The sequence below is a fragment of the Accipiter gentilis genome, chromosome 5 (assembly GCF_929443795.1).
Source record: "Accipiter gentilis chromosome 5, bAccGen1.1, whole genome shotgun sequence".
NCBI lineage: Eukaryota > Metazoa > Chordata > Aves > Accipitriformes > Accipitridae > Astur > Astur gentilis.
In genome coordinates this window covers 14629683-14653807 of record NC_064884.1, presented here as the reverse complement: position 1 = coordinate 14653807, position 24125 = coordinate 14629683, and the positions used below count along the sequence as shown (strand labels likewise).

Genomic DNA, 24125 nt, shown 5'->3' with positions numbered 1-24125 from the left:
ATAATTGCATCGATGATCAGTGAAACAGCTGGGGCAGTGGAAGAGAAGTAAGGCTGCTCTAATTTGTCAAGGTAGTTTACCAGAATGGCTGAAAATCATGCAATTGCTATTCTACAAAAGCCTGTCCTCTAAACCAATACATTTTCTTACCAGTTCATTGGCTGCCGTGCACTTTTTAAAAAAGTTTCCCGTTGTTTTAGAGCGCTGGCAAATGCACATTTTTCCGGGAGGGGCGGCGGGTGCCCAGGCACGTGCAATTCTTGTTCTCGTTGTGAACACAAGAGCCTGCAGGGAAACTTCACGGACTCCTCGTGCCACTGCCCTTCGCAGGAGCAAAGGGGCCAGGGTAAAGGTCTTCAAGGTCAGTAAGGTCTCCTGAGTCAACTGAGGCTTTTGAGTCAATGAAGAGAGAAAACAACCATCTTGTGTTAAGAAATTTTTATTTGTCCTTTGGATCTGTAATGTAAGCACGTAAAATTACAAGTGGAAGAAACATCATGCCACAAAATTGCATAGAATTTTTACAAAAATGTGAATTATGCCTCTGAAACAATCTTAGATTAAGGAACTGAAAAATATGTACATGTTAACTGAAATATTTCATCCTACTTGGAAAGCAAATCATCAAGGACTAATCACAGACACTATTAATACAATGTACAAGAGCAACACTGATTTCAAAGAAAGGCAAGCAATGTTGTCCCTTTAGTTATCTTTCAGTGAATGTTTAGCTAATACATGAGCATTAATTAACATAATTATGAACATGTTAAATCTAAAATGTCTGGCCTTCATTAGAATTTTTAAAATTCTGTTTATACTGCCAAAACCAAGCTATTTTCAGTAGTGTAAAGATATCTGAAGTGCACGACCTAATTTAATATAGACAGCTCTATTCTATACAGCAGGAAGTCCACGATACAGCATTTCCACACATTCAACACAGAACAAGGCAAATACATAAAAGGCACAAGACTTGCACATCATAAAGACCCTTTTTTCATTATCTTACTCTAGTTCAAGTAATATCAATATTAAATGATATCTGTTTCACTGAAATAGTTTGAACAATGCAAGATGTACAGTATTACACACTACCTTACACCTGCAGAAAGTGGCACTGTACAGATATAAAAAAATGTGAGTACAGGAAATGGTCAAATACAAACGTACTGTAAAATGACTACAGCCGATAGTATATTTAATCCAACCGGTATATTTATTTATTTTTCAATATAAATAAAAGGTTAACTGGTATTTGCCCAAGTTTCTTTGAAGACTGTGGCGAAGTCCTGGCTCCCCCGAAGTCCACGGGAACATAGTGCTGAAATTCAAAGGAGCTAAGATTTTACCAAAAAGCCTGTGCTGTACAACGGTTTCTATAACGTAATAGTCTTCAGTTTTATTGTGAACACTGCTATCAGTTTATTCTTTTAATAATTTAGACAATGTGTCATTTTTACTTTATAAAATGCAGCATTACATCTTGACTCCCTACGTTTTCAATGAGTGATTAAGATTGATTTCAAAGTGCAAAACAAGGATTAACAGAGGATTCACCTTTCCTAGCATTAAGATGAAAGTCAGATTTTTGAATTTCATGTTCACTAATTTCATCATCGTAAAGCAGAATAGTTTAATCCAAAATATGATCTCCAAACAATACGCAATTTTTCTTTCTTTCTGCTCTAAGCTTAAATCCAGAAACATCAAAATACTGTTTGTTTTCCAAGATGTGAACTCATATATACACACCATTATTTAACTGAAAACTTAAGCTTGATTTATATTTTATTGCTTAAATTAAAATAATAAGTTACTTTAAAGTACTAAAATCCTGAGGGAATGGAAGTAAAGTAACTTAACTGTTACAATGTATTAAAATGCCTCCCTTGACTGCTTTCTCCGATTGCTTTTTAATACAAAGTAAGGCCCCGATCTCGCAAGCATGCACGTGAATGTTATTCCCCAGAACAGCCGTGCTGAGCACAGTGGTGCACAGGAAAATGTGAGTTTACAGGATCAAGCCTCCTGATGCAAATCTGTGTCTTTTGAGCTAGTTTATCCGTTGCCCTAAGGCACCTCTTCAGAACACAGCTGAGGGAAAGGCCTTTAGCGTTATGTGTTGGCCTGGGTACAAATAAGAATCTGTCTGTAATGTTTCATAATTCCTATTTCTGTTACTATGGGAATCCAGACAATAGCATTTCTTTACCTTTTCAAATATCCTGACTTTCACGAAGTCTCTCTGTCGTCTGATACAAATTTCTCAAAATGTGCTGTTACTTCTCTCATGCATATCATACAGTACACTAACTTTGATTGTTCTTATTTTAACAAGTCAGTTAAATGGATTAATATAAATTTTTAAATAACAGTGATCAGGTTTTTATATTTTGCTTTTAAACTTCAGACCTCAGTAAAACTGAACCTCAGTCGCAAAAATAATGGAAGATTCTGTTAAATTTCAAATACTGTAGTCCTAAACATTTTATAATCCTATCAAATTCAGTAAGCTTAAAATATGATACTTAAAATCAATACTTTTGAGTCTGCAAAATATATATCAAATTTATATTCTAAAACTACTTTGATTTACAACACTAACACCACAAAAAGAATTTTATGATTCAATGACTATTTTATAGCAGTATAACCCAGATGTTAGCTTTCATAAAGATTCTCTCTACTCACGTATCCCTGAAACATTTCATTTGGCCAAGAGACCATGCCGACTTCAAAAAGAAACATGCTGTGTGTGTATATAGACAGATGTGTGTGCACATATAGAGAGATATATATATACACACAAACATATATGCACTCACACAGTGTAACAAACACAGACATACACAGACACCGACAATCTCCAGGCAGAGTTCTTCTCTTTGTTTTCCTCTTGTCCCCACAGTTCCAAGAATTTTCAGCAGCAATTACATTTCTTTCCATGTGATAAACTTAATATCAAGACAGCAAGCCACCAGTGCTTGCAAAGCTAAAAAGGATTACATGTTTCAGTGCAAATGTAAAATGATGGTACAGCTGTCAAGGTGCAGTTATAAAGAAGGAAACAAATATGATTAAGTACTGTTATAATATTCTCTAGGATCTGTATTAGTTTGGAGCACTTTGCACCGGCACTTCAAAAGGAAATCTGCACACATTCGTCTCTGCACAATACACTGGTCTTCGTTAAACATGCTTAACAGTGAACATGGCCAGAAAAATACCCATTGTAAATTGGCCAAAAAAAAGAAAAAAAAAGAAAAAAAAAGAAAAAACAGGGGAGAGGATGGTTAACATTAATTTTCCCATTACAACTGCACTAAGCTTTAGAATAATAATAAGATGAAGAATGAGAATGAAGACCTTTGCCCAATACTTTTTATAAAACGTTCCTTTTGGGAAATGTGCACTTGAATGCAGATTCCTCCTGCCTCCCAAAGTGCTTCAGTGGCAGCTCACATTGGGAGAGCAGAGACGGCAGCTGGGGAGTGGTGCGCCCTGGCGCACTGATTGTTTCTTGGGCAATTAAAAAGTAGTATCAAACACTTTTTCTGGATTATCTTCTTCCAATTCCTCTTCACTTTGCAGAGGTTTATGATTTGATTTTCCACTGTCAGATGCCAGGGAAGAAGGGGCAGAACTGTGGTCTCCATCTTCGCTGATCTTCCCTTTCATGGCTTCCTGTACGAACTCCAGAATTTCCAAAGGCAGTCTTTTGAATTTGTCTTGATATTCCTGATCAAGTTCCACCTGCAACTACAACAAGAGAGACAAGCTGTCTTCAGGTGTATCTAATGCTACCAGTGCTACAGTATGGGGAATGTACCACAGGAGGCAGGGGCAAAATTAAGAACGCATTTACACATTTTTACGGGACGCAAGAATATATTCCTTTCTTTTTCCTATTAGCGCCACACATCCAATAAGCCTGTTGATTTCCATGCAGTTGTTGCAAAGCTGAAGGAATGTGCACTCATTTGTGCATAAGGCTGGTTTTGGGTACCATCCTGGGGTACCCATTTCCTTAACGTATATGTGGATTTAGCTGTATTGGTATCCATACTCCTCCTGGCTTTCACAAGACCCGATTCATGTGCAGTATGGATCACGGATAAGCCTTTGAAAGAGCAAGGCCTTTATTAAGCTTCAGGTAGCTAATCACACATTGATCACACCACAAATGTTGCTCTGAGAACAATATAATAACTTTTGCCAGATTTCTTGGGTTGGAGAAACCATTAGGAAAAAGTAATTCGTCAAAGGGAGTCACAGACAGAGGGAAAAAAGTTAAATTACATTTCTTAGGGCTAGATCATGGAAAGTTACATTATCTGATTAATACAGTATGTGTCTTGGACATTACTGGGGAAAAAGTGTTATATCATCAACAGGATGCAAAAGGCATGCAGAAAGAAATCTGGCTATCGGTCTTCAGGAAGCTGTGGGTCCTTTCCCAGTGTTTATTTGTATAGCCTTTGTTTTTAGTGCCCATATTAGGATCTGCACGACCCGTTGTTTAAAAAATGTTAATGTGTATGAAAGTTTCAGCTGAAGACAAAGCCAATTTTTCATCACGACCAATATAAGCACGGCAGGAAGCAAAAGGGGTGAGTTCCAAAGCCAAACCTGCTCCATCCATCCGTCTGTCCATGCATCCAACCATCCATCCACCCACCTTCTTAAAAAGAGGGAGTCAGGTTCTGCTAACTGTAGCTGCAGCAGTTTTGCAATAGTTTCTTAGGCAACTGTATTTGGAGCTGTATTTCTTTTCCAGGAGGCATAAAGGTGCTATGAATTCTGATCCTTCAGCTCTATGCTTGAGTCTATCCTATCTAGTTTCAAGTCTCCTTCACCCTATAGCAACAGCTCTCAACAGGCAGTACAAATTTTCACTTGAACATTAGGCCCTATACTAGTCTTATCATCCTTGACCTGTCCACAGCATGTGACTTTACTGCTACCCCTCCCTCTGAGCCCTTCCAATCCCATTCCCCATGCTTCTGTCCTGGTTTTCATCCCGCATCTCTGACTTTCTTTTTGTGAAGCCTCTTCTCCTTTCTCCTGATGTGCAAATCAACGTCCTTAGCTCACCTGGTCTAGTTCTACATTCCTTAATTAGACGAATTTTGCAGCTTTTCTTCCTCAAGATCGAAGTTCTGGCTTTTTCCTTTTGGTTCCCCTGCTAAAGCTCATTTCCTGCCTTGTTTCTGGCAATTTTCCTGCTGTTCTGGCCTCAGTTTCCCACCTCAGTGACACAGTGCTGACAAACACCGGGTCTGAGGCACAAATGGTTCCATTAAATACATCCTGACTCTAAAACATGTATTTGCATCAACTGTTAAGACAATCACTACCATAAGACCCTTCTTTCATGCGGTGCCCTTCATTTTTTTCTGAACTCGCTTTGTTTTCTGGCTTTATGTCTACATGCAAATTTTTGAAGGGATCCTCCTTCTGTCTCCATTTTGGTAATGCTTCCAAGAGTATGTGTATTATCCGAGGAACAGTGCTGTAGCATGGTTGGCAGGAAAAACCCACAAACGATGCTGATCATGCCTCACTGCCCAGCACGCAGCTGGGGCCCTGCAGCCCCAGGACTCCACTCCTGCTGCCCAGTGACCTTCTCAACCACCAAGAGTCTACATCTGCGCTGGTCACTGCTTCAGAGTGAAGGCAGCATGGCACTCACATAGGTCATATTGCAAATCCAAAGATTACGTTCTCGTCAAAAGGTCTGCCATCATGGTGAAATCATGCTTTCGGTTACAGCTCACTACTAAATATCCTCACTGCTTATAAAAACAGGAGGGAGGGAGGGGAAGATGAGTCCTGTTTATTTATGACAATTACCCAAAGATGCTATCACAGTTAGAGGGAGATTTAAGGCCAAACGTGGGACAAAACATTCCTTGGGTTAATCTGAAACAGCAGCGATGGCAGAGGCAGTGCCTGCCAGTGGGCTCCGAGCACGCTGTGCACCATGCATGCCAAGTGCCATCATCTTTTCCTGTTCGGGAGTGTTTGCAGCCAGGCCCTGGGCTGCCGATGCAGATCTGCAGCAGTGTCTGAGCACCCCACAAAGCCAGTTACAGTTCCTGCATGGAGAGGCAGCTCTGCATACAATATTTTTCATAAACCTAGGAATTGTGGAAAAGGCTCCAAAGCACTGGAAGACACAGGTTTATAAAAGGGCATGAATTTCTTTATGCAGGGGTGTCTGAGTCAGAGATGGGCTGCTGCATCTCCTCACCTCATTGTCTTACACGGAATTACTGAATTTGTGAATTCTGGGCACCTCAGGTATACAAGGAGGTATGTAAAATCAAAAGTCAGATAAAGTGTCCTGGCTCTCAAGTTCATTCAGAACCTCGATTTGCTTAATTAGGTTTCAGAGCAATAGAAATATTTGAAATCCCTCAGAAACTGAACGTTATCTGAACCCAGTGCAACCATAAGCATATTGCTAGATAGCAATTGTGTCTAATATTCACCTCCTAAAGCACCTCCAGTGGATAATCCCCCCGAAGTCGAGTGTTTAATAGAAATGACATGAATCTGCAGCTACCTCTCTCTCTTCATTGTCTCCAGAGACAGTCTATACAGATATCTAATCACGAGAAGGTTGAAGTTAGTTGAGAAGGAGCAGACAGTAGACAAGGAAGGTTGATTAAAACTGCAACAGTGTGTAAAAACTAGTTTTCTTTTTGATTTCAAAGGCACTGTCAGTCCTTCCCCTTGCTTGGCTTCAGATGAGCACCTCAGAGCCTATTCCCTGACCACCAAGCTATCACACAGGACTCCAGCTGTAATGAAGAGCGCAACGGGTGAGCCTGGGTGCAACGCAGCCATCCCGTTGCCAGACCTGACCCCTCACTGAAGTCTTCCTCAGCAAGCCTGGGGCCTGCAAACCCACGACAGTCTCACAGTGCATTGGCCGTGTTTCTCCTTAAACCACCAGTCCCAGGCACAACACTGGCAAACACCTGTGGGTCAAGGTTAAAGAAGGAAGTTTTCTGCTTAAAACCAGCTGGCTCAAAAAACCCAGCTGTTTTTCTTTTAGAAGCCTCAGTATCCTTCTCTTAGAGAATAATAACCATATTCTGTGGCCTTACAGGGACATTACTAACGGGACATTCACTAACGGGAAGCTGCCCTCCCATTAGTAGCAGTAGTCATATGTCTTTTATTTGACTTGCTGATGGCATGACAAACTGCCATGTCAGTGTGTGCGTGTAAACAAAAACCTCTGCACAACCAGCACCCCACCAGACTCCGTCCCTGTGTGGCCTTACTGTTCAGTTTGCTGTCCCCTTGGGTTGCTTCCCATCACAAGTCCACCCATCCCGATTTCTCTGCTCTCTAGCTACTAAACAAGGTGACTTACACTTGCTTTTAGGATTTTGGAGCCAGACAAGGGGAGGAAAATGAGACTGATGATTAGACGGGCAGATCATTATCTGGACCACTGTTCCCATTAACACATAACAACCTTCTTCCTTCTGTTGTCTCACTGTCTGCCCTCCTACAGATCCTCTGTCCTCTCTTTAACCCCAATAAAAACGAATTATTAATGTCACCTCCATGCGGCTTTAGTATCCCACAAGGGGTTGGACACATTATTTCTTGTTCAGGTAAATCATACTGCCGTGTACTTTACTTACAGGCAATGAGGTAATAGCTTAAAATTTGGAACCATCATTAAGTGTTTGCAGTGAGGTCCTCGGGGACAGGAGATGAATGTGTTAGTCACTCTTGATGGCTGTGGCCAGAAGCTCTAACTCTTGCATGTATGCTTCTACCTACCTACCCTTTATTTCTTACCCAACAGCGCTAGTTAAAAAACATCAGCTGATACTTACTCAGCTTTACAAAATGAGTAAGTATCAGTATTATTATCCCCAAAATACAGAAGAAGGAGAGAAATTAAGCTTAGGTAGGGATCAAAGCTCGGGAGGTGCCATCCTCAGCTGCCTCTGGTTTGAAAGGCCTCTCCTCCATGCCGTTTATATGATAGCTTATCAAACTAGATTTACACCAGCACAGGCTTACAACAGGCTGTGGAGCACTAGGCCACCAAGTTGTCCTGCTCAAAATAACAGTAGACATGGTGAGGTTTTGGCCGCGACTGTCCCGCCTCTGTTAGCTATACCCCACAAGGGCTTCCATAGGGAAGCCGTGCCTGAGGGACCCTTTTGACCACAGCCAGCCATTAAGCAGCGTGGGTGACCGAGGGGCTTGGGCTCGCGCACCCTCGTGCCCTGGATGAACGCCACTGTATCCTTTGAACCTTCGCTACAAGCAACACAGCCCCTAGCCATAGGGACAGAAAATGAGCGGGGCTTTACATGCCTAAGGCTGTGCCTTAGTGAGCAGCGTTCCTGGCGGCCAGCCAGCTGATCGACTCATATTCCCTCCCAATTCAAAGGGCTCCTCAGCATCCTTGGCTACAACTGCTTTCCAGAAAGGGTCATCATTCAGAGAAAGGCCTCAGCAACCCTTCCATGGAAAGTGGAAGGGGAAAATCAATATGGTCATTCAGCTTAAAGCAAGGAAAATGCACTCAGAAAAGGAAAGGGATGGTATTATTAAAGCTATTTATAGCGTTTATACCTAGCTGTTATTATTAAAACTACCAAAATAACATAGCATAACATAGAATTAAAATAGTGAACAGAGCATTAAAAACAGTAACTGTAATCAATAAAGAATTACAGAAGCAGAAATTGTGGTTTTAGACTATCCTGATCAAGCCCCTGTAGATGTTTGCATACTTCCAATGTGATCTCATGAACTTCTGTTTCTACCAAGAACAAAAATAAAACGATCACATGAAAAACGCAACATGCTGCCAACACAAGTTACCAGGAGGGCTGCAGTTCACATGGAGTGTTTAAGTTAAAAAAAAATTAGAAAAATTAAAAAAGAAAATAAATACATTAAACCCCTTAATCCTTAATTATTCCACAATTATGTTTTTTCATATTATCTTGTCCCCAAGTTTAAGCTTCAAATACTGAACTCCTTTCCCTTCTCACTACCTGAAATACATTTTTCCTTCTGCAGAATCTTTCTTTGTTTTTTCTTTTTTTTTTTTCTTTCAGGATTGTTTTAAGATAACTGTGGAAAAGCAAACAAACTGGGCCAATGAAGTATAAGAATCTAATAATGAGCTATCAAAAGTTTCAGATGTAGAGCAAAGTTAAGAAAAGTTTTGCAGTAGCTGAAGCCAGGGGAAGTAGGTATCCACACAAACATAAATGGCAACTGCATCTAGGACCTCAGGCGTCAGGAGCAAAGAACTTACTGTGTGCATTAAAAACAACCAGTGGACTAAAACTCCCTATCACACACATAGGAAATTTGGGAATGCCTCTGTGGGCTGGTGCTGTTGCCAGTACCTTGTGAAATTCTACTGCATCTACCCTGCAGCCAGCCTCCATGGCTTTAAGACAAGATGCGGCAACACAGCCGGCCGATAAGCAGCACTGCTTCCATCTGACCTCCCCCCTCACTTTGGCAGCCCAAGGGAAAGGGTAATTGTGGGCGAAAACACGTCCAACCCATCTCCCTTCCTGCCACAGCAACACCTTTGAAGCTGTTAACACGAACACTGCTGCTCCTTCCTGTTGTACCTTAAAAGTGGCATTTCGGAAGTTAGTAATGAAAGTGTTTTCCAAACAATTTTCCACTTGCTTCCTTCCCCATGGAGCTTGAGATACTGCATGCTTGGTCTGCACAGCGGTGTGACTTCACAGCATCATTCTCCTGATGTAAAATCCCATGCCAGAGGCAGTTGTCTGATGCAAAACCAACCCACTTCCACACGGACTGAGATTCATTCCAGCTCAGATTTTTTTAAAAAATATATTTTCAACTCAAAAATAATGGAAGGGTCACTACTTAAAAAGCAGCTAAAGAATTAATCTTCAAGCAAAAATGTTTTGAGAAAGTTATGCATGAAATACAACTAGTCACACATTTTGGTGAAAAAATCCCACCAAAACGCAATTTTGTTGAATCAAAAACATTAATTACGGCCATATTTGTTTTGATGACGTTCTTCCACTGCAAAAATTTGATATGACTCCAAAGAAACTTTTTTAAGTCTCAAATTTTCCATTCCACTTGGAATTTTTCCCTAAAGCCAGTTTTTTTAGTTTTGTGTTTCTTTTGCTTCTCCTTTTAAATCCATCTTATTTTGTATTATTCATAAATACTTTGTTTCCATGAATCACACACTTTCTTTCCCTGAATGATACAGTGAATTATGAATGAAAAATAATCCAAATATCCTAGCTCAACAATCTAGGTAAAAATGCACTCTGAGGTCCAATCAATTTGTTATCTCCAACAATCTCTGACATTTCCAACAGCAAACTCTTCATTCTCAAGTTTTTAAAAACATTTTCACAATTTTTGAGTTCTGATTCCAAATGTGAGAGATGTTTAAATTGCATTATTGCCCCTTGAGGCAGAGGGCAGCAAAAAATATCAAAATAATGCCTCTTTTGTTTGGTATTTGGTTATTGTATTTATTCACCAGTTGAAATGTGATACTAATTTGTATCCATAATTACTATGGCACTACCCACATGCAGTGTAGTATTTAATACCAGATAAACAGTACCTGTTCTTTTTGTTTTACTGATGAGAAAGTCAACTACATTAATTTCTTCTGTACAATTTCAGCAGAATGTATTTTGACAAGAGGCAATAACTGGTCACTACACGATTCGTAACGAAAGGGGGACTGCAAACTCTACAGGATATTTCTGTTTAGCAAAGCTCCCATTTTCCTTTTCACGTGTCATTGGAACTGTTTATTTTCTTAACACCAGCAACACTGATCTTTTCACTGGTCAGTGAAAGCATATTGCAACAGAAATACTGGTCTGAGATTGTGGCCCCTTTCTCAGTACTCCCCTGTTTCTCTAAATCTGCTAAAGCTCCAAATACTTATTTTTCTTCCTGCAAATGTTTGACCCATGTGCCTAAAGATAATTTTGAATAGAGGATTTGGGGCTTTTAAGACTGCATCAGACAACAAATATGCATAATGTCAGTGACCTCAATTTAGCTTCCAAAATAGCACAGAGAGGACTCCCAGATTAAGGGTACAGAGAGCAAGCAAGCTGCTGTTCTGCTGCTTTTCATTTTCAGAGCTTACTTAATTAGAAAGCCATTCTGGAAGGATACAGCATTAAAAGACATATGAGTCGCAAGAATTGTTAAAAGCAGATGGAGGCTCAATAACAGGGAGAGTGAAATTGAGGAGCAGAGCTCAGGGATCAAGTGATTTATAGGCAGCAATTTTTGTTTAATTGGAAACAGAAGGAGTTTCTTATTAAGGACCATGTTATTCCCTCCACTAAGCAGATTTCTGCTGGGAAGGCCAAGAAGTAACCACTGCTTAGCTGTCCTCATGCCTCATGGCCACAGTCCCTCTGCAGCACTCAGTGTGCTATGGGGGACTGCAGAAAACAGTGACTTCATGTGAGGATGATGGGTTTGAGGAGACCCGAGACTCCTCTGCAGGACCTTTCCAAAACCAATATACCTACCTCTGCCGTCCGGAAGAATGGCCCAAAGAAAGCAGCTGGGAAATGCAGTTTCTTGGGAAGCTGTTTATCCAAGCCTCGGGAAGGAATTAACAAGTCTACACATGCAGAGAGCACCTAAATGCTCTCTTTTTCTTTTTCTCCCAGTGACTGCAAGCAAGTGCATAAAGGAACATGCCACCATGTTAACATTTGGACTTAACATAGCTACTCAAGAACAATATAGCTAAGCATGAAATGAAACTATTCAGGTAGCTGAGGTTTTATCTCAAAAGATGCTGAAGCGTGGAATTGTTAAAGAAAACCTAAGGGCACTTGGTATCAGAGACAGTGTGCGGAACAGCATTGCACTAGGTAAATGACAGCTGGTGTGGGAAATGTGTTTACAGTGACTGGAAAGCTCCCATTAATGATTCCTGTCCTCAGACAAGGACATCTCAGTCTCGGTGCATGCCCATCACTGCACTTTCAAATAATGGTTACTTTTCAGACCGTGACAGACAAAGAGGACACCAATTCCAGGACTTTCTCTCTGCCAGCCCCACCTCACACCCTTTTTCTCCCAAATGAAGCTCCCCTAGTCCTTCACACAAGGTCTAACACACCAAGGCGATATTCCCACTCCACAAGGTCTCCATGCTGTTCCTGCGACCAGGGGTGCTTGCTCAGGAGTAGCTGTATTTTTGACTGATCCACTACTGCCACCCCTGCCTTTCCATGTCAACAGGTTGCACAGTTCAGATACTCTCCTTCCGAAATTGTCCCAAGATGGGCTTGAAAAAAAATCACTGTAACACCTGAAGCATGTCACAAGCCAAGGAGTCTAGAAACTGTATACTGTGTTATCTTCCCCTATTCATATACTCCCCCTTCAACTTCCCCTCTTATCTTCCATGTTGCAGCTTCGTGTCTCTTCCTATTAAAGCAAAGGTGATTTGCTATGCCTCCCTAATGTACGACGAGTCCCCATATAAATGAGTCCTTTAATATCTGCTGTCTCATTGCATTAGACTGTAACCTTAGGGCCTTCATCAATCTGTGTCTCACCTTTATTAACTGCAACCTCAATTAAACCAATGGGACTGTGAAGAAACCTGGGACGTGGGCTCCTAGATTTAAACACTTCTTAAGAAACTGGTATCTTCTTTCTGTGTAGTAAATCAACATCTATTCCAAGAGCTAATTAAAAAATAAATGTTTGAGTAATGAGATGCCCATCAATGTTGCCTAGGTTATACATGCATTATCTGTACATATGCCTGTACTGTCCCTCTGCTGAAAACTTTTGAATTAGAGAAGCTCCTTACAGCAAAAGCCTAAACTGGTGATCTTTTCCTACTGGCAGTTGTATTATTAGTAGTAATTTCAGATCTCTTGCATTTTCTTTAATGAGATAGCTTGTACGGAATTCTATGGGAGGATTTTCTTCACAATAACTTTTGTTTCACATTTCTTCATCAGTACAGCAGTTTATTCTCATGCAAAGCCCTGCTCTGTGCCTTGTAAGCTGCATACTTGGAATCTTCTTTCTGATGACTGTTTTGTGTAATTGTTTCCTTTTGTGGATAAAATGTTTTCTTACGCTGTCAAGTGTTTCTTTTGATGACTCTATAAATACGTGACCTATGCATCTCATGATGCATATGAATAAGGATAATTAGAGCTAGTATGAATGGGAAAAAAAGTCCCCTCTCTATGAGCATGTATAACATTTTAAGGCTGGATTCTGCTCTTTTTCATTATCACTGGGGTAAGTCAGCTTCCCTGTAAGCGAAAGAGAATCTGCTCAGTTTCAATGCAACAAATCCAGAGAAACTCCACTGAAGTCTCATCTATCATCAGATACTGCCCTTAGTTTATTGGGGTGGATCCAGGGTAAATAACTAGTGACATAGCTCAAATAGAGCTTCTTGACTGGTCCTTTTATAAAGTGCTGTCCATATTTTGGATACTGTCTTCAAAACAAACACCACCACCACCACCAAAAAAATCAGTGCATCCATTACCTTCTAACAAGTGATTTTTTTCCACTTCCATGATGCCTCCAAGGCACCCTGTAAACAGGCAGCTGACTGTCCAACAGCACAGGCCTTGGAAGAGTAGCAGTGTTGTAATTCTCAGCTCAAGAGGTCATAACAGTTCCTTGGAAACTCCTTTTAAATGACATCTTGAGGTTATAACAGCAACAATATATTCCAGAAATATTTCAAATCCCGGGTGGACCAGAGAATGCGGGACTCTGAGAGCTGTGCAGCACCACAGCAGCCAAGCAGGATGTCTCCAGTGGACCCTGGAATTCGCAGGGCCACTTTATGTATAACGTGATTTGCCTAAAAGTGGTGCTGTCCCCCAGAGCAAGAGAGTCCAGCTATTTTTGAAAGAGGAGAAAGACAAGCAAAGAAAGCTTCGGGTGTTTAAGGTCTCCTGTGTAAGGGCTCAGGAGCTGACAAAGTACAGATCTGAAAAAAATATGGTGAAACCCACACCACAGCTTTTGGACCCTTGCCTAAACTGAACTCTGAATACAGTTTAAGAAAGTGCTTTTCAGTCTCTCACATCCACCTTCCTAACAGATAATTATAGTGTCACCTGTGTCTGACTCTTGGCAGGACATCTCTAACAGGTCCCATCAGTATGGCAGAAAATTTCCTCCTTGCACAAAGATTTCTTCTCAAATATGACAATGAAAAGGAAATAAAGAATCTATTTCTCTGTCTCTCTCTAGTGGCATCACTGTGCTACTCAATGGAAAAGGAACAGTCATCCTATGATTAAGTCTGGCACCTCCATTCACTGCGATACCCTGCTCTGCCCTTCCTACTCAGCCCAGACTCTCAAGGCAGTTTCGAGTAATAAGAGCTCCTAACATACACTAAGGTCTGTGTATCTTTAGATGGCATGTTTCTTAAGGTACACGCTCACATTAATTTCCATGTCGTTGATAATTGTCAGGGAACTGCATGGAGTTTTAGAAGTAAGCCATCATTAGTTCAAAAAATAATCACACTGATAAAGCCTTATACTGCACTTTGAAGTTTACCTTGTACTGACTATACCTCTTCACATCAGAAAGCCTCTGCAGGATGGAGCCTCATTGAAAAGTCTGCTTGGAAAATTACAGAGCAGTCAGTCCTTCTGTTAATATCCTGTTAAAAATGAATGTTTTTAGACTAGAAAGCAAGCACGCTCTGAATAAAGATCAAAGCCTTAGAAGTTTATTTGAAAATCTTTTCAAGTAGTTGCAGTTCTGTAATCCCTTGTAACAATGAAGGCTATTCCAAAATATTTCCTAACTCATTAACAGCATGAATCTGGCTTCCTCTTTACTGTTAGCAGAGATGTGCATTGACTCTCCCTAAATGATGAGCCAATTTAGTTACTGACCCATTATTTTCTAACATAACAAGCTAATGAAAAAAAATCCATTCAGAACCTGGCAGAAATTTAACAGCGGAGACAGAGCTACTGTCTTTCATTTTCCATCTTCCAGAAATGATGGTTCAGTGTTTTGGCCTTTGTGCTTCCAAATGTCAGGAAAGTTTTGAGGCTGAGTTTAACAATGACAAAAAGTTGGGACTCGATTCAAATTTATATATTGATGTATATAATAATAAACATCAAATGGAGATGTATCATTGCTACTAAGGATACAGAGTCTGATACTGTTTATGGCTGCTCTATGTTTATATATTACTATTATCTTCACAGCTCTCCACTTCCACCATTATTTCGTCCAAATACCCACCACTTCTCATCATTTCATGCTGTATTACACAACACACATTTTTTCTTCTTTTACTTAAGAATCAAAATTAGTGTGGAATTTTAACTGCAACTCTTAAAAACTTTATAGCTTAATCTAAGAGCAGCACCGCCCAGAGGTTCAACCTAATTAAAAATAGCCTGAAGCTTTTTACTTCCCGATGAACTTAAAAGGAAAAAACCTCCTCTTGTTGTCTGTACTGCTATTACTGGATTAAGTAGTACTATGCAATGGGAGGTTAATGGAGCCATCCTCATGATTAAGTTCAAAGGATTAATATTTCACTTCAGTTGTTTTTTATTTAAACATTTTTTCCAAAGGTCATATTAGCGCTGACTACTGCAAACTCAGGCAAGTCTCTAATTACCCATCATGTTTAAATGAACCATGCAGAAAACTTTAGTTCAGTGATGTTCAGCAAGCATCCCACAATGCAAAAACTGACATATAAGGTAACTTCATAAAGCTAAGATAAACAAGACAAAGCCCGTCCCACTGCTGCGCAGATTAGCTTGAACTCATGCCTGCTAAAGGGCATACCCAAAGTTCACTTAAGTCTAGAAGAAGATAGTGATTGACTTTGATGGGGTTTGAATCTACAATACCAGCAACCATATAAGTACAGGCACAAACTAACCAGGTCAAACAAAGGAACCACTGGCACAAAATGGCATGAAGTGTGTACTCCTTCCCCAACAGAGATCTTGAAGGTAATCTGACTCACAAAAGAGAAGTGTAAAAGCCATGCGTCAGAGGTTCAGGACTTTCAACTGCCTTGTCTTAGCAATTTAAGGAAACTGCAAAGCATGAAAAAGTCTAGGAAGCACAACCAGGTTGCTGCTTAAAATCCAAGCCTGCTTCAACAGACAGGTAGAGATAACGAATTCCCACAGAGAAGGTGAGATGCCATTCTCACATCCAGACCTGCCCACCTTTTTCTTTCTTTGCCCTGATGTGGGTTTCTGTTGAGCACCTGAGCTCCATGAAGAAGGGAAATGGCTGAAGGTGTTTTGCCCTCTTAATGCTTATTATGGGTGAAGGACTACCACCCTGATCATGCTGCAGCCCAACCAGCCAGCACAGATCCTGAGTCACCTCTTCTCATGTGTGCTGGAATATGTTCGGTGAGCTGCGGTGACAGAAAATGTGCATGCCATAGCACTGATGTGTTTAAGTCTGCACTATGTTATGCTTTTTATCTTGCTGTACAGTTGGCCATCTTGAAGCCCTCTTGAACAGATCTTTTAATGATATTGCCAATAGCACAGTTGAATTTTGGGGTCAGACCTTCCTGTTGCCAGGAAGAGGGATGTGCAAATTCCCCAGAAGCCAGCAGAGACAGGAAAATAAGGGATACTACAACTTAACACTACTTAGAGAATCGGTTCCCTTGGTACCTCCCTTCCTCACCGATCTCGGTGGGCCACAGCATGCAGAGGTCACACTGAGGCCTCACCCAGATCTCAAGCCTACTACAGAAAGAATGAGCTTTTCTACTGACATCAGCGTGTGCTGGATTTGGTCCCTGGCTCCTCTCCTTCTGAAGTTAATACAGTTCGTCAAAGTTTAGTTCACCAGATGGTCAATGAATCTCATAGAACTTCACTAAGTCCTTTGCTTTTTTTTTCCGTTGAGATGCATGCCATCAAAATGTATAACATGATCTCCTTAGAGCTCCAATTTGTTTTTAATCTTATTTCATTTGTGTGTATCACTATTGGTAGCTTCTATCTTGGAAAAGTTTTGTACCATGCAAAACCTTATTTAAGAAAAAAAAAAATTGGCAGTAGAACAAAACCTCTTTCCATTATAAGAACTTATCTTTTTAATGCTCTATCAGTGTTTTATTATTACTTCGGTACTTGACGTCTTCCAAAAGCATTTAAAAAGTTCTTGAGAGGTCTTATAACTTTGCAGTATATTCTCTGATGCCAATTCTGATCACAATCTAGTTGAAGATAAGTTTAATGAACACTAGAGAAATAAAGGCCTTTCATATGTGATCAAGGTACTTGGGGAAGCAAAAGAATCCTTTAAAAACACTGGTTGCTTGGTTTAAAGCTCTATTTAAAATATGTGTAGAGTACATACTTTTGTTGATGATAACAGAAATTTATATTGAATTTTGGGAGTATTCCAAATGATGGTAGACAAGTATCAGAAATGAATGAGATTATTAGCTTGCAAAAAAACCTTTTAGAACAATGACTATAAAATGTCACCTTTTCTCCATCTCATGGAAATGTATTTAGAACTATAGAAATATAGACAGACATTAGATTTAGTGATGGCAAGTGAATAATTAAGTCATCTGCTAGTCTATATAACAGTAAAAAGATTATTCTGAGTTAGTTACAGAAGTTATTCCTAAAAATTTCTTATCACTTATGTTATTTAAACTTTCTTACATATCAATTAGTTTGAAATAATAAGTCTTTAGGCTATCCATTAATTGCAGCACCGTAGACACAATCTGTATTTAAAATTATGCAATGAAAATTAAGCCAAAGCACCAAGCTGTCTTGGCTAACAAAAAAGGTTTCCTCAGCCCTTCGGATAAAGGAGGAGAGATAATGGGGGCACTGAATTCACAGGAGAACACTTTCTCAGTTTACTATTCTGTCTTGTCACATGTTAACACAGACTACCGAAGCCACAAGCCGTTATCCAAGTGTTTAATTTGCAGTGTTGCATTTTCAGTGCATTCATTTTCTGATCGTACAGTATGGCTGTTTTCAGACAAAAAAGAAAAGAACTCCAGTGATTAATGCAAAGGAAGGACAGCAACATATATAACCTGAAGGATAGCTGATTATGAAGATTCTGCAACGGGATCATTTACAAATGCAAGGTAAATGTGGATGGGAAATTTAGATAGTTTAGTTACTCTTTTAGAAGTTAGAGGGAGGCTGGTTGCAGAGGAACATCTGGTCTATACCTCAGGAGAAGACACCATTTTTAGTTTCTCTCTCTCCTGCTGTTATGGCTCTAGGTTCTCAAAGAAGGCTTCAACTCACTCTTTGAAGTCTTGCTGTCTTTGCAGAACAGATCTTAGGACAACTGAATTTCTCTTGTCTGGTTGTATTTTGCTTCACTGATGCACTGAAACTACAATTTGGCATTTGTACCTTTATAGCTGGTTCATGCTGGCATCTGTCAGAGACACACAGCATGGACTGCCATATCAGTCACAGCTGCTGACTGCAGCTGCTGTCCTCAGCGGCAGCGATGATGGGAAGTGGGATTATTTTAAAAAGTGCAGCCATTAATTGATGGGTGCTTTTTCCCAAATCCTCTACGCCTGCAGCATGAATGAGGAGTCAAAGACAACATTCAGCTGATTCAAACAGATCTTGGGAATGGTGCCTTCCTGCCATAGAAACTAGAAAAAAAGCAGCTGAAATATTCTGTGTTGAAAGGCATGCCTGACTGAGGTAATCACACCTAAGAGTGATGCCTCTTTAAAGTCAGACAAACTGCAGCAGCTCGCTATCTTCTCAGTCTTCTCTGCATGCTATACCAGCAGTTACAGAGCTGTTCCACCTTACTGTCTCCAGTATCCTACGCTTAATTGTACTTTTAAATAAGAATAGGCAGAGCACTGGGCAGTCAACTTTCTGTGTGTAGTACAGCTTCTTTTTATCTTCAGACAATAGCAATTTACACTTCTGTGCACAAAAAAAAAGATACCCCCTTTAACATTCAGCCTAGCCACTGTGAGATTTCCTAATGTCAGTATCCTACACTCAATATGTGACCCTTGTAAAAGACACTAAAAAATGCTCTCTATTATATGCATGTTTATTAAAAAAGTTCTCCTACTAATATTAATAAATGGTTACAGGAGGGAAACGAGGGTGAATACTGAGTCAATCCTCTTAATGACATGTCTGTGTGCTTGTGGATGCATATACTCACAAAACGGTGGAAAAATGGAAGGCATCTAATTATTTTTAAGTAAATCAAAATATTTACTTCACTGGCATAAATGCAGATTTTGTATATAAATTCAGGTTAATGAAATACTCATACAAAAGAGACAGTTTGTTCAGGGAGGACAGGTACAAAGAGGGTCTTTGGTGAGGTATTTATCAAAGACATTTTTTTTTTTTTTTTCTGATCTCCAGCATATTGTAAGAGAGGGACCTGCTGAAAGTCCCTGGGTAATGACAGATTGGACATGAAAATGGACATTGTCGTGGTGGGGACTTATAATGGATGATTACACTAGGAAGATTGGGTGATGAAACTTCCTTACTTGCCCAGAAAACTTTTCAAAAAGGAATACAGCAGGGCACAGAATTCTTCAACTTCCTAGCAGGCAACATTCGTATTTACAATACGTACTCTCTACTTTATGTGTGATTGTGAAAACAGACACCTATTTCACTTAAATGATCTGGACCTGTGAGCAGGCTTATTGCTTTTTTACACTATATCAATTCCCGCAGCAGCCATAGAGAGGATCTTGGCCTAGGTAAAATCCTCAAACATGGTTTATATCACTGAAATAAATCTGCTTATGAGGGAATTCCAACCATTAAAGGGCAGCTGACATTACAAGGAATTAACACCAATCTTAAAAAAAACCCCAACTCTTAAAAAGGAGAAAAAGGGAACTAATAATTTAAAAAATTGAATTAATTTTCAACCAATTAGTATTTTCAAGTGGGAGCTGCAGCAGTGTCTGTCTGAGTACACATGGGAATGAAGGGTACTCCAGGCCAAGAGGGGACATTAACACTAACATGGAATTGGGAAGAAGTTACTGCAGAATTTATTCCATTATGCCATGGAGAGCGCGAGGCCCTGCTCAGAATTACAATGATTCCCCAAGAAAAAGACTGACAGTGAGTTATCGTTCCCAGGAGCTTCTAAAATTTCCATGCTACTTAGCATTACAGGCTCATATATCTATCACACCTCAGCTTCAGCAGCATCCAAGCTATGTGGTTTAAGGTGTATTACTAAAAGAACAGAGAAGGATTTAATTGCCGCCAAGGCCATCAATCCTATCAGGAATACTGATTCCTGAAACTTGATCCCTGCTTTGAAAACTGAACCTGCACAATTTTCAGCAGAAAGGAGCATTTTAAGAGCAGAAATACTACACTGAGATCTCACTGACCTATATAACACCCTGCAGAATAAAACTGATCCAAACAGGTGCTTCTAAATATACTAGTAGTCTCAAGAAGGACCACCGATAAGCTATTGTATATCTAATAGTTTCTAGAAATACTAACCTTCAGTATCAGCAGGTTGCGAAATAATTTGCCCTATGAGCTTCATGCCATATGTTTTATGCAGGCATCAACACCTACTTTGTGAAAATAAAGCTGTCAAAATGTGAGCTACCACATGCAGTATCATTCCCACAGGCCATACAGTAATTAAACATGGAGGCTGACATTGCACCATGCTGAATTCTGGTTGTGCATAACAGCTATCAAAAGACTTACAAAAATCCAGGTTAAGAAAAAACGCCAGCTTGATTCTAGACAACACACATATGGCTGAAGTCCCACTGAAAAACTCTACCATGCACTTAAGTGCTCATTTGAAACACAGCTTAAAGGATGAGGGAATTGTAGCAGTAGCTTTTAGGTCCTACTTTTTAGAGCTCTCATGAGCCATCCCTACCCAGCCAAAACATCCTAGTAGAAAAGCCATTTTGCTTGTGCAGACCAGAATTATAAGTTTACAGTCTCTTTTTCTGTCTCAAAAATCTTAACTTAGGTTTCTACGGTTGACAAACATAACTGTTAACTAAATGGAAGTTCCTCCTATAAATGACTAATTAGTTACTAGTGGATTCAGACAGACCCTGAATGAAGTTGTAAATGTAGGTCATTTCTCTAGATTTCTGCACAGCTATTATCATGGCTTAGAAGGATTATATGCCTCTCCTGCACAGAAATATTCTCTAAGGTCATTAGTTTTGTTCAACCCAAAGCCAGTGGTTTCTTACATAGGAGTGAGAGCTGCTACTCCTTTTTGGCCTGCAGGAAAAATTGACTCTTTCTTCCGCGCAGCCTGCCCTCCTCCTACCTAGGTACTTCAAAGCATTCAAAATGCCTTGCCCTGTGGATGCAGCAGTGAGAGCTTAGAGCAGAAAGGGGCGGGGAAAAAAAGTTTCCTCCCATCATTCTCATATTTGCTTTGGAGCAAGGTAAACCTTGGGGCGATGGATTCTTTCACCCCAGTTTGGAGCTCCCTGTGTTCTCAGTGCTAATCCATTTTGTTTCCCAATTTTCTTGCACAGGTAGGGTACACTGAATGGTAATTCCACCATGCAAAGCTTCTCCTAGTACCATTCCCTTTACACAGTCTATGAGGCTGAAGTCCTGAGAGCAGGACAAAGGAAACAATAATTCCAGTGGTGTCATAAGGGGTTACATGATGCCACAGGAGGTTCTTCCCTGAGGTTGGATCTCCTTCTAACTGTGCAGGAGCAATTGGATTTTCCCAGGTCCCCACCATCCTCCCAAGATAACCTAATTTGACCCTGGCAGGTGACATCAGGTTGGCCTTATATTGTTAAAAATGTAAGCAATGTGTGATGAGAACAGAGTTAAATACTTCTGTTTTTTAAAATGTTCACTGAGTTGTTTCAAGGCAGCTCAGCTCTATTCCAATCTTCCTGCTTTTCAGGAAGGGAAGACAGAACATCCCTCAGGAAGAGAAATCAATATTCTTGTGACACTTAAACACAAACAACAAAGAAATCCCAGTTCCCTAGTGAGCAGTTGCCAATTTAATTTTGCCATCTTCAGTAAGTCACTCTTTTGAATACTGTCAAGGTGCCAACATATTCATTACGGGCTCTACTTTCTTTTGTCACAACTGCTTTGCTCAGCAAATGTACACTTTTAGTCGCCTTGCCTGTGTCAAAGAGGAAAACAACATTCACAAAATCAAGGCCCCACCTAGCAGTTTTAATCTCTAACCTTACCACAAGGAGAGAACTAAACAATATTTAAAATTGTGTTATTTTTAAAAACTGTTTGAAAAAATGATCACTTATTTTGCAACAATAAAAACATTTAAATAAACCACAAGCATGTAATGATATGTATAGATACATGAAGAATAAGTTGGCGTCCATGTGGGCAGAGACAGGTGAGTCACAGCAAAAAAGCCTGACAAATCAAGTTATAGTCACACTTTATAAATATTCAAACTTATTTAGCATTTGCCTTTCAGTAAAGTATAGAAGTCAATCTGTATTGTGCAAGGCACAGATGAAACATAGAGTTCGCTCCTTCTTTCTTGCAAGTGCATGTCCATAAAAGTATCCACTATAAGTATGTAAAAACAAATCAAACAAAAAGCCCTAGGCAGGCTGATAAAACAGTCTGGGGGGAAAGCACAAAGAACCACCACACTAATGCCGGCCAGGGAGCAGAACAGCACTCACAGCAAACGTGCGCCTTCACCACTGCTGGTGGTGCCTCACTGCTAACACTGGTACCGGCACCACACAGACTGGAAGAGGAGTAGTCCCAAAAACTGAGCCTTGATTGTCATTAGGAATGACTATGAATTACAGAACAACTGTTAAGACCTTGTGCGGGATGGTGAAAAGCCACAGAAGGATGTTCCGTAGCAAGGAGGAGCTGCGGCTCTCTTGGGGAGGCTCCTTTTACTCCTGCACACGTGTGTGAGTTGAGTCCGAGGACACTGAAAAGCAAACAGTGCCTGCCTGGCAATTAACCAAAATCCTTTGCATCCAGGTAACTGCAGCAGAAAGGCAGGTTTTGTTACCAAATACAGTCCCCACTGAGAAGCCATGGTGCTTCTCTCCTCAAAGACAAGCAAAGCATATCAAAGCATTCCACAACAAAGCAGTAGAAGGTGAAATATTAAATAAAAATACAAAGCAAGCAGGACTCACTGATTCAGCGACAAAGGTGTGTGGCTTATTGGTACCCCCTTGACAGTGAAAGCTCAAGACCTCCTGGAGTAACTGTATTTACGAGAGGTTTCAGGAAGTTTGCTTATACATAACCATGTCTCCTGATAGCAGAGATACCCCGGAAATAATACTTCATTCTATCAGCATGTTCTAATCATCAGCCCTTCCGTAAAGCAATGAAAAAAACTCTTCTAATCTACTTTCATCTTTCTTCCAGGCTTTGCCTGCCTTTCCCCAGTTGTCTCTTGTTCCCTTCCTCCTCACTGAAAACTCACTCTCTTACCTCTAAATCTTCCCCTTTAGGCTTCACTAATCCTATTTTACTGATTCGCATTCATAAATTCTTTCTCTTTGTCCCCCAGTTTTCCTCCTGCTCTGATGCTCTGGTTAATCCTTTCTTTATCCTACACTCTGGTGTCCCAGATGACAAATCCTTAATTTATCTGCTTGGTAAGTTTAATCTTCAGAGGTACCCAGAATTCCTACCTTCAACACCTTTCCCCCTCTCATACCTCTACATTCAGATGCTCTCAATTCCTAAGCCCACATCCTTCCCCCGCATCAATCTTCTTTACCTTTTCAAAGAGACATTTCATAGTGCCTGTTTTTCTGATCTGAGAGTACTGCAGCTACTGTGAGCAGAGAACAGAGGATATTCTGATGACCCAAAGGGCTGTGGAAAGAAAGCTTGTATAATCATGCTGTTACACACAGCCCCTGACCGCTGCACTGAGGTGGGGCAAAAGCAGCAATAAATAAAACAGGCAGGGAGACAATGGGGTGGGGTATGATTTGAAGAAGCCACAAATTGCTTTCACGGTCTAAAAAGGATGTAATGGTCAGTGGCAGCATATGTTATGCAGCTAGCAGGTAATAATCA

General features: G+C 40.3%; 1 protein-coding gene across 2 annotated transcripts in view; it reads right to left on the bottom strand.

Moving 5' to 3' along the window:
- Window positions 1-423: 423 nt before the first annotated feature.
- PLCB1 (phospholipase C beta 1) overlaps window positions 424-24125 on the bottom strand; it is a 418396-nt gene continuing 394694 nt past the window's right edge. The window contains exon 32 of one of the 2 annotated variants that reach the window (XM_049800910.1): window positions 424-3762. In XM_049800910.1, the coding sequence (XP_049656867.1) occupies window positions 3532-3762 (231 nt within the window). In that variant the 3' untranslated portion in view covers window positions 424-3531. The remainder of the gene's footprint in view (window positions 3763-24125) is intronic. The other variant, XM_049800911.1, reaches the window with a different exon arrangement.